Below are 14225 nucleotides of genomic sequence, written 5' to 3'. Positions count from 1 at the left end.
AAACTCACAGACTGTTAAACTCACACCAGACAGTTAAACCTCCCCATCAAACAGATAATCTCCCCCACCCAGTTAAACTCCCTAGAGCTAGTTAACCCACCCCCCCCATACACACAGCCAGACGAAGGTGGAGGTAGGGGGGGGGGTTGTGGTATATCTCAATTCGGCCTCACCTATTTCAGCCTCCTTTGATTTTATTTGTTGACGAATCTCTGAATCCCCAGAAAAATTATTTATTAGACATCGGTGTCAGCTCAGGACATACGTAACAAACATTTCTAAACATCCCCACCCCCACTCCGCACCCCTCTCCCCAGCCCTTCTACCCCACTCTCTCTCCCCACCCCATCTACCCCACCCTCTCTCCCCACCCCCACTCTGCACCCCTCTCCCCACCCCTGTCCCCACAACAATGAAAAACAAAAAGACATACATAACAGTACATCACGTGACCAACACTGGAGTAAAAAATCTGCATGTATCGGTTACTTAAGTACTGCAATAGGACAAATCTAACATAAGTCTTCAAGGGAGGGGCGCTAAGGGTGTTGCTCAACCCTCCACTCGCCCTGTCTACAACCCACAATCTTAGTAACAAAAATGTATGAATGCAAAACATGAAAAAAATATGAAAAAACAAAGCAAACAGTTGCCGTACTCTATGGTTTCAAGGGAACCAACATTCATAGATTCAGCGTCTTCTTCGTTACATGCATGTGAGTATGAAAATTGTTCATTTTTTCAAATCTAAAAAAAAAAAAAGGAAAAAAAATTAAAATAAAATCGTTCGTGTGTGTGTGTGTATGATTGTAGGTGAGGGGGGGGGTAATTCATTTGGGACACAATCATTAATTTGGTACATGGACCATAACTTGAGTCTACCTTCTACAACGGGAATTTGATTTTGAAGTATTTGGCTCTACCAGTTAGAAAACACACATTTTGAATTTAACAGTAAGAAAGAAATAATACTATTGTAAACCTGTATCAGTCCTTACAAGCCGATGATGAAACTGTAATACTAAAGCGAACATGCTAGGCAAACTGACGCTGTAAAATACATGTCTGACGCAAAAAAAAAAGGATTTAAAATGTTTTAGTTTTTAAAACGGTTTTTATGAATTTTTTATATTGAGGATTTAGAATCTAAATATTGCACAGAAAGGGTTATTTAAAAAAAAATCATTTGCGTAAACAAAAGCCCTGACGGAACAGTACATCACGTGACCATAGGTAAGTGCAATATCTGCAGGTCGTGCGTATCGGTTACTTAAGTACTGTAAGAGGACGGTCCTTACCTCTTGGTCGGTCATTTGTAGACAGGTGTAGGGGTGATGTTTACAAACCGCATCAGCCCTCACCCCCTAACAAACACCTCGTCGCAGATAGACCTGGGCCTAATATGGCAGGTAATATAGGGATAAATTTTTTATAAAAAGTTCACTTCTAGTAGGCTGCAAATAAAACAAAGCCCAGACTCTTTGACTAACTCAGATGAGGTAATTAATAATCCATGTTGGCCAAATTAATAATCCATGTTGGCCAAATTAATAATCCTTGCTGACCAAATTAATAATCCATGTTGACCAAATGGTCTAGAGCGTAAATACGGATGAGCTACAGACTCAAACAGTTTAAATGGGAGTAAGCCTGAGGTTCCTATATATAGTGCGCTCTCCCTCGCTCAACCCTATCACTTCACGTATGCTTTAGGTACTTCTAGAATTGGTAGCTTCCTGTACGTAGGTATTTAAACTGGTCTATAGTCATCCATGAACGTCGTAACACTTTTTGCCGCTTCCCACCCCATCACAAAATGGCACTAGTGACGCTCCACTGTCAGAATTCCCTCCCCCCCCCCCGCTCAATCAAATCAGCAGTCCTTGTTTTCCTAAACAGTAACCTCTTAATAAAATATTGAATAAGCTCGGTCTACACTGAGCATAATGATATAATGATAGCCTACTTTTACAATTAAAGCATTTTTAACGAGAAAAAAAATGACCAAAACTCAATTTTTAGCATTTTCTGACCCCCCCCCCCCCACCCTTATAAAAGACCGTATCTTGTCCATATAAAATGTGACATCGTTTTTTGTGAATTAAAATTAAGCTGTGTAAAATAGGTAGCGATTAATAGCCATCTAAACTTGTTTGCTCTGGGGGGGGGGGGGGGTGAGGGGGGGGGGGGAGTTAACATTTCTATCACTGGTATGAATACCTTATTTCATTAACACTTTTCCTAGTGACTTAAAACCTTATATTCAATGCACGACTCTTTCAATCAATATTTATATTGCTAGTGAGTGTGTAGACTTTAGCGTTTAGATCAGAGGCGTAGCGAGATCGGGTGTCACCCGGTGCGGCACTTAATGGGGTCACCCCCCCCCCCCCCAGAGGCGTAGCGACCCTTCCCGAGGACAAATTTTCGATTTGCACCCCCCCCCCCCCTCAAGTTTTTCTCTATATATTTTGCTATTTTTTGCCTTGGTGTCACCCGGTGCGGTCCGCACCCCCCCCCCTGGTTTAGATCTATAAAGAAAAATGCTATGCCATTTTGGGAGTTCTAAAGGCAGGCTTCAATCCTACTTGGCACATACAGCAAAAAGCCACTTTGCTGGCCAGATAAATGATCATGGATGGCCAAAATTATTTGAAAAAAAAATCGGTTGAATTTGCTTATTTTCAGAGACGTTATTCACCCAAAGGGGCAGCTTGATTGAGTGGTAAAATTTTGGTTTTGGACACGAGTTCAATTCAACCCATGACATGAGTCTATAGATCTAGGATCTCCAATTCAACCCATGACATGAGTCTATAGATGTAGGTCAATCTAGGATCTCCAATTCTACCCAGCTCTGATGGGTACTTGACTTTAATAATAGTGCAGATAGGCTTTCACTTTCAACAGCCCAAACTGTCCAATTTTATGATTAGTTAAGGAAAGTGAACTCTACTATGAATACTCTGTAGACCATCAAGTATGAAGTAAGTAATGTACTGTAATTCATTGATAATTCAGTAATTCCACACAAGATTAGTTTTTTGTACCAAAAAAAAAAAAAAAAACCAATTATCAACAGGTTTAACATTTTGAATGCATTATCACAACACAAAATATTTGGTATGAATTAAACAACAAGACAATCTGTATTTTTAAACTATTTTAATAATTATTAACAGCATCGTAAAAAACCACAAGAAGAAGAATATATAACAGGAATGACCAAATGGGTCAAATCAAACTTTTCAATAATAATATGTAGCCTAACTATCATTTGCAAGATATTTAAAATAATTTTTAAAAAGCAGATCATTTTATGTTTTTAACTACCAAACTATCAATTAAGCAAAACAGTTTAAAAAATTAACTTAAACTATACTTTAGTATTTACTATACATAATTGATTAATAAATTACATTAGAATTTAACATTGCTTAAAAGTGCAACAGTTTACTATAGGCTTATACAATGCAGATATTCAATAGATTAAATATTAAACATTCATTCAGAATTTTGAAAAATACAACTAGGCAACATTTAACAAGCGTGTTCAAAATATTTAACTGAAGTTAATTTAAAAACTACAAACATTTAAAATCCATTAGGTTATGAATGAAACATTTTAAAATGTTAACTAAAATTTAACTTGTAATGATACAACTCAGCAACATGAACTGGAAATCAAGTCTAAATGTTAAAAATAATTTAAATGAAACATATTTTACACAGAATTGACCAGTCAAAAAGAGGACAAATTATTACAATTGAGATGGGTAAGTTAGTCAACCTCTTCAATGGTTGGTCCTCCACCATGTGACTGCCCTCTGGCAGAAGATCCTCCCTGTCCACCTGGATTGCCTCCTCCTTGTGTATGCAGCTTAGCCATGACGGATGATGAGGTTTTTTGGATTTCCTTCAACTTGTCTTCATATTCCTCTTTCTCGGCCAGGGAGTTATTGTCTAGCCATTTCAATGTCTCGCTGCACGCGTTGAGCACTGTGTCTTTGTCTTTAGACGCAAGCTTGTCACCGGCAGCTTCAATAGCTTGCTTGACACTGAACACATAACTCTCAAGTTGATTTCTGGCGCTGACCCTTTCCTGCTGTTTCCTGTCTTCTTCCTTGTATCTTTCAGCCTCTGCCAACATTCTGTCAATCTCTGCCTGGCTAAGGCGACCTTTGTCATTTTTAATGGTGATGTTGCTGGATTTTCCCGTGCTTTTGTCCTGGGCGGTGACATTGAGAATGCCGTTGGCGTCAATGTCAAAGGTGACTTCAATCTGCGGTACACCCCGAGGTGCAGGTGGGATGCCGGTCAGGTGGAATTTGCCCAGGTGGTTGTTGTCTTTGGTCATGGCACGTTCACCTTCGTACACCTGTATATCCACACCTGGTTGGTTGTCCGAGTAAGTGGTGAAGATCTGGGACGTCTTGGTTGGGATGGTGGTGCCTCGCTTGACCAGTGGGGTCATGACGCCTCCGGCTGTCTCGATACCCAGAGACAACGGAGCCACATCGACCAGCAAAACATCTTTAATTGTATCACTTGTGTCTCCAGTTAGTACAGCAGCTTGAACTGCAGCACCATAGGCCACAGCCTCATCAGGGTTAATAGATTTGTTCAGTTCTTTTCCATTGAAGAAGTCAGTCAACAGTTTCTGAACCTTGGGGATGCGCGTTGAGCCTCCTACCAAGACAACCTCATGTATTTTGCCCTTATCCAACTTGGCATCTCTCAGAGCTGACTCAACAGGTTCGAGGGTAGACCGGAATAAATCTCCGCAAAGCTCCTCAAACCTTGCTCTTGTGATTTTTGTGTAGAAATCAATGCCATCAAACAAGGAATCAATTTCAATAGAAGCTTCAGTGCTGCTGGATAAGGTTCTTTTAGCTCTTTCACAGGCGGTGCGCAGACGTCTTATTGCCCTGGGGTTTGTGCTCATATCCTTGCCGTATTTCCTCTTAAACTCTTGCACAAAATGGTTCACCATCCGGCTGTCGAAATCTTCTCCACCCAAGTGAGTATCACCAGCAGTGGCTTTCACTTCAAACATTGAACCTTCATCAATGGTCAGCACACTCACATCAAATGTGCCACCTCCCAGGTCAAAGATGAGTACATTCATTTCACCTTTATGCCGCTTGTCTAATCCATAGGCCAGTGCAGCTGCAGTTGGCTCGTTTATTATTCTAAGAACATTTAACCCAGCGATGGCCCCAGCATCTTTTGTGGCCTGTCTTTGTGAGTCATTAAAATAAGCAGGGACTGTGATGACGGCATCTTTGACTTTCTGGCCCAGATAAGCCTCTGCTGTCTCTTTCATCTTGCTCAAAACCATAGAACTGATTTCTTCAGGTGCAAACATTTTTTTCTCACCTTTATATTCAGCTTGAATCTTTGGCTTTCCGCCCGCATCCACAACTTTAAACGGCCAATGCTTCATATCACTCTGCACGGTTCTTTCGTCAAACTTTCTACCAATCAGACGTTTAGCATCGAAGATGGTGTTGTTTGGATTCATAGCTGCCTGGTTTAAGGCGGCATCTCCAACCAGGCGTTCAGTGTCTGTGAAAGCAACATAGCTTGGGGTTGTTCTGTTACCTTGATCGTTGGCGATGATTTCCACCTTCCCATGCTGGAAGACACCAACGCAGGAGTATGTTGTCCCCAGATCAATCCCAATAGCGGGTGCGTTACCTCCTTTAGGCATCTGTAAAATAAGAAAAAAAACAAAATATGTAATCTAGAGTTAAAAATGAAGTTTAAATACATATAAACAATATATTTTATTTTATAAATAAAAAGAGATGAGATTAAATACATTTATATTAGGCCTATATAATAGGCTTAAGTACTAATAGTTATTTTGGAATTTATTTATATGAATAATTTGACAGTAATTTGAAATTTGTAGGTATTAGAATTAGAATAATAATTGGCATATTGTTTATTTAATTTAATTATTTAGGGCCTATACAGTAGATACTAATATAAATTACTCTTAGTTTCTCACTGTTTTCTCTAATTATTTCGTACTTTGGAAAATAAAACTGAAATTTAATTCTATACTAGATCTAGATCTACTACTGAGTGTAAATGTATAATAGATCTAGACTTCCTTAGTTTAGTTAGACTGATTTATAATAATTTAGTTAGTAGTAAGTAAGACTAGACTCTAAGGTTAATTTATTTAAGTTTAAAATTTAATTAGCAGTCTAAATTTACATCTAATTAAATTTATTAAATTGAGTTCTTGTGGGATAAGAACGCTTTAAATTTAGAATGAAAAAAAAATTGTTTACTTACATTTCTTCGTTAAAAAAAACCCACTGAGTTTACTTCGCAGTTGTTGTTTAAGTCGCAAGAACTGGAAAATTTGAAGTTGATAACAAATAAATTTAAATAAGTTGAAGCTTGAGCAAGAGTTGAATTTGAATCAAAGTTGTTACAGACGTTTATGCTTTCGCTTGCTGTCCAATGTTACTTGTAGACTTCTATCTTTGATCGCTTTGTGTTTAGTTTTCTACCCACTGTGGTTCCTCATTCCTTTATATACTAGTCGAGAAGGGAGCATCTAGAATGTAAACAACTGGTAAAAACAAGAACAGCATGGCAAATTCTAGATGTCTATTTTTAGCACACGTGTGGTTTCATTGGTGGAATATTTATTATGATAACAGTGCGCATGGCCGGTGACCTTTGAACTAACTGTAACATCATGACGCATGCTCTAGCAACTAGTTGACATTCCACCTTTCTAAACTTTCCAGTAAAATCGAGAAAATATTGCCACAAAATACAGTATTTTTCCAGATTTGTTTAGAAACGCCGCCAAATCAAATAAGATTATAGAATTTGTAGAAACATTAGCACAACTTTTAGAGTATTTAGATCTAAAAACTTTTTAGGTTGTGGGCCACAAACTTAATACTTCGAGATTTGTGAGATTTAGGCCTCTATCTATAATTAGTATAGATTAGAATCTAATTTACTAATCCACTAATTTAGAAACTGGTATTCAATAACAAACGCATCTGTTTAATTAAAGATAAGTACCAACTTATAGAGAAACAGATGAATTTTTAAAATTATTCGATTTCTTTTAAACAATAATGAAGTTTAAAATCGCAGGCGATACTCCAGTTTACCTTTAGTAGAATAACTGTACGTGTAAAAGTATCCTAACATAATTAATAATTAATACCATTATGGAAAAAGTTAAAAATCTACAATGAATAAGAACACACATTTTTTGTCAATATAGGATTTCTGTCCCAGTTTTTGTCCAATCGATCAAGGAAAATAGATCTATAAATGTAAAGAGAGGGGTGTTGAGGAAGGGGATACGACTTAAGTAACGAAGGGGAGGGGTCGGGATCTTGTTAAGAAAATATGACTTCACATTATTTCATTTTGATATGTTATTATCTCAACTTTAAAAAAAAAATTCAGCTATTTTTTAAAATTATCATTATGACAACGGCTCAACGAATTGCTAAAATGTTCATTTTCGTAGTTTTACGTTCTAGGAGACACAACTCAATTAATAATTTCGTCAAAATAATAAATACGTGGTTACTTCCCCTTGCAGAAGTTGAAAGAAATTATTGTATATACGGCTAAAAATGTAACATTTAGGGCCTATAATCCTACTCTGCGAGCAATTGGCGTACCAATTGATAAAAAAGCGTGTCATTGTATAAGCCGGCTTTAAACGCTGTTATTTAAAAAAAAAAAAAAATAAATAAATAAAAAATATCCAAAACATGGGAAGTAAATAGTTGCGTCCCAAAATGCGCGGTAATTACACTAGTTATTCCCCTTTGACCTGGCTTTTAATAACCATCGAGATTCTGGCTGATGCTTGCAATTTTTTCTTATTGAAAAAAATATCAACAGAATACATCAATACTCTTTTTTTTATTTTTAGGCTATAGGCTGGAATGCTGAATTCAGTAAAAAGCTATGTTGCTTTATTTATTTAGCTTCTAACATGGTTAATAAAAAAAAAAGGAGCCGTGAGTTTAAACTTTAATGTCATCTAAAACTGTGTTATGCATATTTTAACATCAGTCAGACCATACACCTTTATTTTATCGTATCATATTCCAATGTTTTAAGAGATTATAATGCTTATGAAGATTTTGGGTGAAGGAACAGATGCAGCACTTTTCAATAAAAGTACAAGTTTTCACGTGCACAAGCCCTTCCCATTGTATTAAGTGTCATTCTATTTTCACCAGTCTAGCCCACAACTAATGTATCAATATTCTGCTACCCCATTCAATTTTATAAGTTTCAACAGTTTCATGGTATCTCACTCACTGAATCCTCCCAACCACTATCCTGCTAGTAGTTTGGAATAACAGATGTCCATTGTTATAAACCCACTAAATTGTCCATCACCATTTTATTAGTAGGGAGGTAAAAATCCATAATATAGATACTACTGCAAAGTTTATACAAATGATGTACATCTAGTTATTGCAAATTGTTTCACTGTACCCTTGGCATCTAAGGATTCACTGAAGTTTCAGTTCACAAAAATAAAATCATTAACCAACAAAATTAAGAGCAATAACATTTTATTTTTCATCTACAAAGTTGTTTGTTTGAAAATACAAACAATAAAAATTTTTAGTGCAGTGAGAAAAGAATTCAGGTAGTTTATAGAAAGGCAAAATGTAAGGGGAGAAAAAAAAGACCTAAACACAAAATTCAGAACTTTAAATTTCTTAAAATGTTACAAGACCACCCAAATCATTGCCATTTTGTACATTTCTTTTCAATATGCAATTAAGCAGGAATGGAATTTCAACAGCTGTTAAGCAAGAAACAAAACACTGGGCAGAATAAAAGAAACCTGTAACTTTATTTAGGTCGTATATATTAAAAAAAATTAAAACAGGCATTACAGAAGCTATAGTCACTAAAAGCAGAATTGAACAAGATGGCTGGAAATAAGCCTCATGTCTGTGACAGATACTTGTAGTAATGTTCAACTGAAAAGAAATTCTAACCCTGCTCAAAAATTCTCTATAGCTATCTTGTAATGGTCCCAAAACAACATACAAATTACAACTTTTAGAAAAAAGAAGTTAAAAATAAAATATGGACAACTTTATTACTTGTAACTGTAATAAAGCATATCACAACACAGGGCATTCTTTTGTGTGCACCTTCAAAATTTGAAATGTGCTGTTGTGCAAACCCTTTGTGTGATCAATTAAACAAGCCCTAAATTAAGAGCACACAAAGATAATTGCTTTGTTGCAATGTGCAGCATAATTTTTTTTTTATTAAGGGAAAGATATGAATTGTCACAGAAATTAATATAAACCAGAAAACTAACACTCACATGAGATCCTTATATAGACCAGATACACACTGACTAAACACAAACATGCTAAACAATTATTGAAAGAGGGTTAAAGTTTTTAAGCCCCACCCCATCCCGCACATCAGATCAAATTGATTCAGATAAGCAACTTAGCCAAATTCAAGTTAAGAACGCTTAGATTATTATAATCCCAACTTTTTTAAAAAAAAAAAGGATAAAAAAATAATTATCAGAAAGCCAGTAAAAATGGAAATGTATTACAATTGAAAACAACCATCCAATACCTTGTGTTCAATGTGACATTTATAATGTATAAATATCAGCAGACAAAGTAAAAATGTCATGACTGCACCAATCATAGCCCAATCTACAGTCTCATGCACATACACATCCAAAGAAAAAGAAAATGACACTGGTTTGCAGTCTACAATCAGTCCATTCATCACCCGGGCATGCTGCAACGTCAAGGTCCAGATCACCATTTGGAGCAGTTGTTTTGAGCTCTTGATCGCACTAAGTGCAGATGACAGTGGTAGAAAACAATGAAGATGAAGAACAAGCTAACACACCATTCAAACCATTACTTGGATGTCATCATCGTTACGAACTCTGTGAACAATGAATAAAAATAACCATGAAATATAAATAAGCAGCAAGAAAAAAAAAGTACAAAATATGAAGAAAAAAATATAATAGAACAAATTATGAAATAAAAGTTTTTCTTTTCTACTATCCCTTTATAGATAAATTTAAGTAATATCTAAAAATAAAACATCCCAATACCTTCATAATTTACTTGACCATCACCATCAATATCAGCCTCCCTAATCATTTCATCTACTTCCTCATCTGTTAATTTTTCACCCAAATTTGTCATAACATGTCGAAGTTCAGCAGCACTAATAAATCCATTGCCGTCTTTATCAAAGACACGGAATGCTTCTCTAATTTCCTCCTCACTGTCAGTGTCTTTCATTTTTCTGGCCATCATAGTGAGAAACTCAGGAAAATCTATTGTCCCGTTACCTGAAAGAAAAAGAAGTTTGTTAAAAGTCTGGAAAATATTAGCAAAACTACACTGGACTGAGGACAAGCAAGTAGTTTTTTAAGTTATGTATAGCAAGCATAGTGACACAAACAATATTAAAAACTTATCCATCCTAAACAATACCTAAATAGTTAATAATGATAGTCATATTTTGTTAACAAGGGATAAAAATAAAATTACCATCAGCATCAACTTCATTGATCATGTCTTGAAGTTCAGCTTCTGTTGGATTTTGCCCCAGAGAACGCATGACTGTTCCCAACTCTTTGGTTGTGATGGTGCCGTCGCCATCCTTATCAAAAAGACTGAAAGCTTCTTTGAATTCTGAAAAACAGATAACAATATGTAATACATGCAGAAACAAGTCAAAGGAATAAAAAAATATTAAGCAGTGCTAATGGCTATTCTATTCATTAAAAGTAATATACCTAGCAATGTTAGGTCTTTAAGTATGCAACATGTTTAAAAAGAAAATTACCTGCAATTTGCTCTTCTGTCAATTGATCAGCCTATAAAAGAAAAAAGAAAAGAAAAAGGAATTGAAGTGCCTGGAAGAAAAAGCTATTTAAGTAATATTGAGTGAAAAGAGAAGCAAAAGCAAATTCACTATAGCAGATGTTACAACATATTTCAAAGTGTCAGATGGAATAACTGATAGGATGAAAATCTAATCTAAATTAAAAATAAAATAAATAAATCAAGATTAGTTATAAAGTGGTGAATTAAATGCTCCACGTCTAGTCATAAAATATTCTTTGTATTTTCATAAATGGGGAACAGATGTGTAGGCAGTGCTAGCTAATAGAACCAGCTGCAGCTCAGTGCTGGAAATGCTAATACATACAATATCAGAGAACTATACAACTACCCTCAGATTGCCCAGACACACACCTACATTTACAAGAGAAGACCCAATCCCCTATAGTCTTTAAAAATTCAATAATAAAATTAATGTGTTAAAATACTGATAGGACAAGATCATGGTGTTATGTACTAGTTAGGCCAGCAACACTAACCAGGGAAAATTGACAACAGCATCCCCAGTGTCTTTGTGTGTGTGTGTATATATATATGGATATAGATCTATATGGCTAAACAACATGCTGAAGGGGTCATGGCATATTTTTTTTTTTTTTTTTTTAGATCTGCACAAATTATTATTTTTTCAGCAATATGACATTACAAAAGATTGCAGTATTGTTCCAAGGCTCTCTTTACTAGATTTTCTAAATCTAGAATCTAGTAGCACAGTGTTCTTAGACCCCCCTCCACAATTTTATACATTTAATCCCAAATAGAATAGTGTCTTAAAATTTGCAGGAAACAAATGCACATTAACAGAAAGTTTAAAAGTAAGACAAAATGGTAAATATGGTAGATTCTAGATTAAGATTATTTATCTACCACTTATGTTCACTAATGGAAAATAACCCAGAAAAATAAAATCATCAAGACTCCAAAAATAAATGAACAAGGAAGCATATAGATTCTAGATCTAGGCATATAATATCTAAAATGGTATCCAATACCTTACACTTTACACACTTAGATCTGGAAGCCTACAAGCTGACAGATACTGTACTCAAAAGATTTGGTCTAGATTAGCTTGGAATAAAGAACTGTCATGACAAAAATGGGTGATGATGGTGAAATAAAAGATGATCTAGATCTAGAAAATCAAGATTCTAGAAATATCCTTTATCAGGGAAGTTTTCAAAGCCTGAAACCTGTAAATCATCATTTTAAATTACAGTGGCCAAATATAAGCTCTTTTCAGCTACATTTACAAATTCTTTCATCTTAGTAGATTCTAGATGTAAACTCTAGATCTAGATTAGTCAATTCTAGTTTAGTGCCAAATCAAATTCAATGACAGGTCCAAGAATGGGAGTCACAAATAGTAGATCTAGAATCTGCATCTATTCCACTGTTTCATGAAAAGAAGAATAAATGAAGCCGACAAATTGAAAATAGGATCTGTAGATCTATAAACTCACTTTGTGTAACTTACAATGAACAACGACTTAGTCTATATTTTTAATCTTAAAATTTAACTACAGTTCTGTTAGTAACCATCACCATGGATACCTATCCGGATTAGAATAGCTTGCATTTTTGTTTGACCGATTTAAAAATGAAACACTACCTTTAAGAAAAGACAAGCAATACAAATAATAAGATATCTAATAGATTGAAAATGTTAGACTCGACATCTAGATTTAGATCGAGACAAGATATGAGCTAGTGCCCATTTTCCACACTGTTATAATGTGTAAAATTACTTTAGTAACTACAGCTATACCGGCACATATTTACAAGAGATTTTTCAACGTACAAACGCCGGTGACTGAGAAAATAATAAGCATCATTTACCATATACATACGTATACTAATAATATTTTTATAGAATGTGTAGGATGGTCATTTACAAGCACTTACCATTTCGGATTGTGTTAGTGTTCAATGTATAACAGTAATCCTGCCCTTCTCTAACAGTGAGTCAACAAAATCACTTCCGTATCCGCGACAATTCCTCTTTGGCGCTCTTAAAAATTCCTGCGCAGTATGAACAATCCACCGGCTAGGAAATATACTAATATACTTCACAAATGAATATTTTCAGTAAAGACCAAACTTAACTATCAAAAGAAATGAATAATCCTTTATGTTTGAAATTCCAAAACGGAATGAATGGTATATCACGAACTACTTCTCAAGAAATTAGCATCTATTCGCACACCGGTCTCTTGACTACTCAGCTTCCCCGCCAAATGTTTCACCGTTACTGATTTGTAACGACGATCGCGATTGGACGACTGGGATCTGCAATGCGACATAGGCCCGTTTAATCACAATGTCGGGGGAACTCCGCGTGTGGTAGGCCTAGGTTTGCATAGTGTTTATGAGTTAATCCCACAGTGCTTTAATTATAAATTGGGTATCAGATTACTTCAAGAAAGGGACAACAACCTAAGCACTCCATAAACCCTAATTATGAATGGCTATATTATGTTGTGGGTAGTTCTAAAAATAGAAAATAATATTACTGTAGGCATTTTCTCTAAACATATTTTGTTGACTTGGCCTAGAGTTAGATTTATCTAGATCAAGGAATAAAGTAGGCCCTTTAGACGAGGACTGTCGTACATTAATGTTTTCTGATATTTACTAGATCTAGATTCTATTGGAGAGAACTGTAGATGCAATGAATTAGATTCTATGTGGTGAATAGTCCCACTAAGAAATAAATTATCCAAATTGCCGTGCTCATACAATTTGACTTTTTGAGGTGTGGTAGTGGTAGTTCTTTGTCAATACTACACGTTTTATTTTAATTTATTCAAAACATAAGCGCTGAGATAAAATAATTTAATGATACAAACATAGCAAAAGTAGATCCAGTGGCCACTAAATAAATAACGAGCCTAGGCCTAAATGGTAGGCCATAGTGATGCTATTTTTAATTGCGCAAACAGCGGTATGAAAAGAGGCGGAGCGTTTTTACAGCAGAAGGCAAGTCTATTTATAAACGTTGCTAACGCCGGCTTATGGTGATTCCTCAAATCTACAAGACGGTAACACACTATAAAGCGTGCCGTTAATTGTATACCCTCCTTTTAAATATGCTAGAGAGACATTTTCTTGTATGTTACTTTACATTTAGATGTAAACTATAACCGTATTCCTCTTGAAAGTGTGCTTCACCTTCTCGCCCCTAAAACATAAATTAGCCTACTTAGCACAGACACTTCACTCCACTCGAGGCTGGTGTATGATTCACCGGAGGGTGAGGGAAGGCGGGCCAGTTATTAATCCAGTGGTCACAACAGCCTA

At 35.6% G+C, this 14225-nt stretch overlaps 2 protein-coding genes across 2 annotated transcripts; both read right to left on the bottom strand.

Moving 5' to 3' along the window:
• Positions 1-3423: 3423 nt before the first annotated feature.
• LOC131941044 (heat shock protein 70 B2) lies at positions 3424-6594 on the bottom strand. The gene is made up of 2 exons (XM_059300027.1): positions 6310-6594; positions 3424-5713 (listed from the first exon to the last, which is right to left on the bottom strand). The coding sequence occupies exon 2, from the start codon at positions 5711-5713 to the stop codon at positions 3782-3784; it is 1932 nt and encodes a 643-aa protein (XP_059156010.1). The 5' UTR covers positions 6310-6594; the 3' UTR covers positions 3424-3781.
• Positions 6595-8571: 1977 nt separating this feature from the next.
• Positions 8572-13214, bottom strand: LOC131941045 (calmodulin; the record flags this gene model as incomplete). The annotated part of the gene is given in 5 exon segments (XM_059300028.1): positions 8572-9952; positions 10127-10369; positions 10572-10715; positions 10870-10900; positions 12831-13214. Coding segments are annotated over 5 exon segments (450 nt in total). The 3' UTR covers positions 8572-9923.
• Positions 13215-14225: the final 1011 nt, after the last annotated feature.

This window comes from Physella acuta, unplaced genomic scaffold (assembly GCF_028476545.2).
Source record: "Physella acuta isolate Inbredline_101_S28 unplaced genomic scaffold, ASM2847654v3 ptg000342l, whole genome shotgun sequence".
Taxonomy (NCBI): domain Eukaryota; kingdom Metazoa; phylum Mollusca; class Gastropoda; family Physidae; genus Physella; species Physella acuta.
This window is presented reverse-complemented; position numbering and strand designations above follow the sequence as displayed.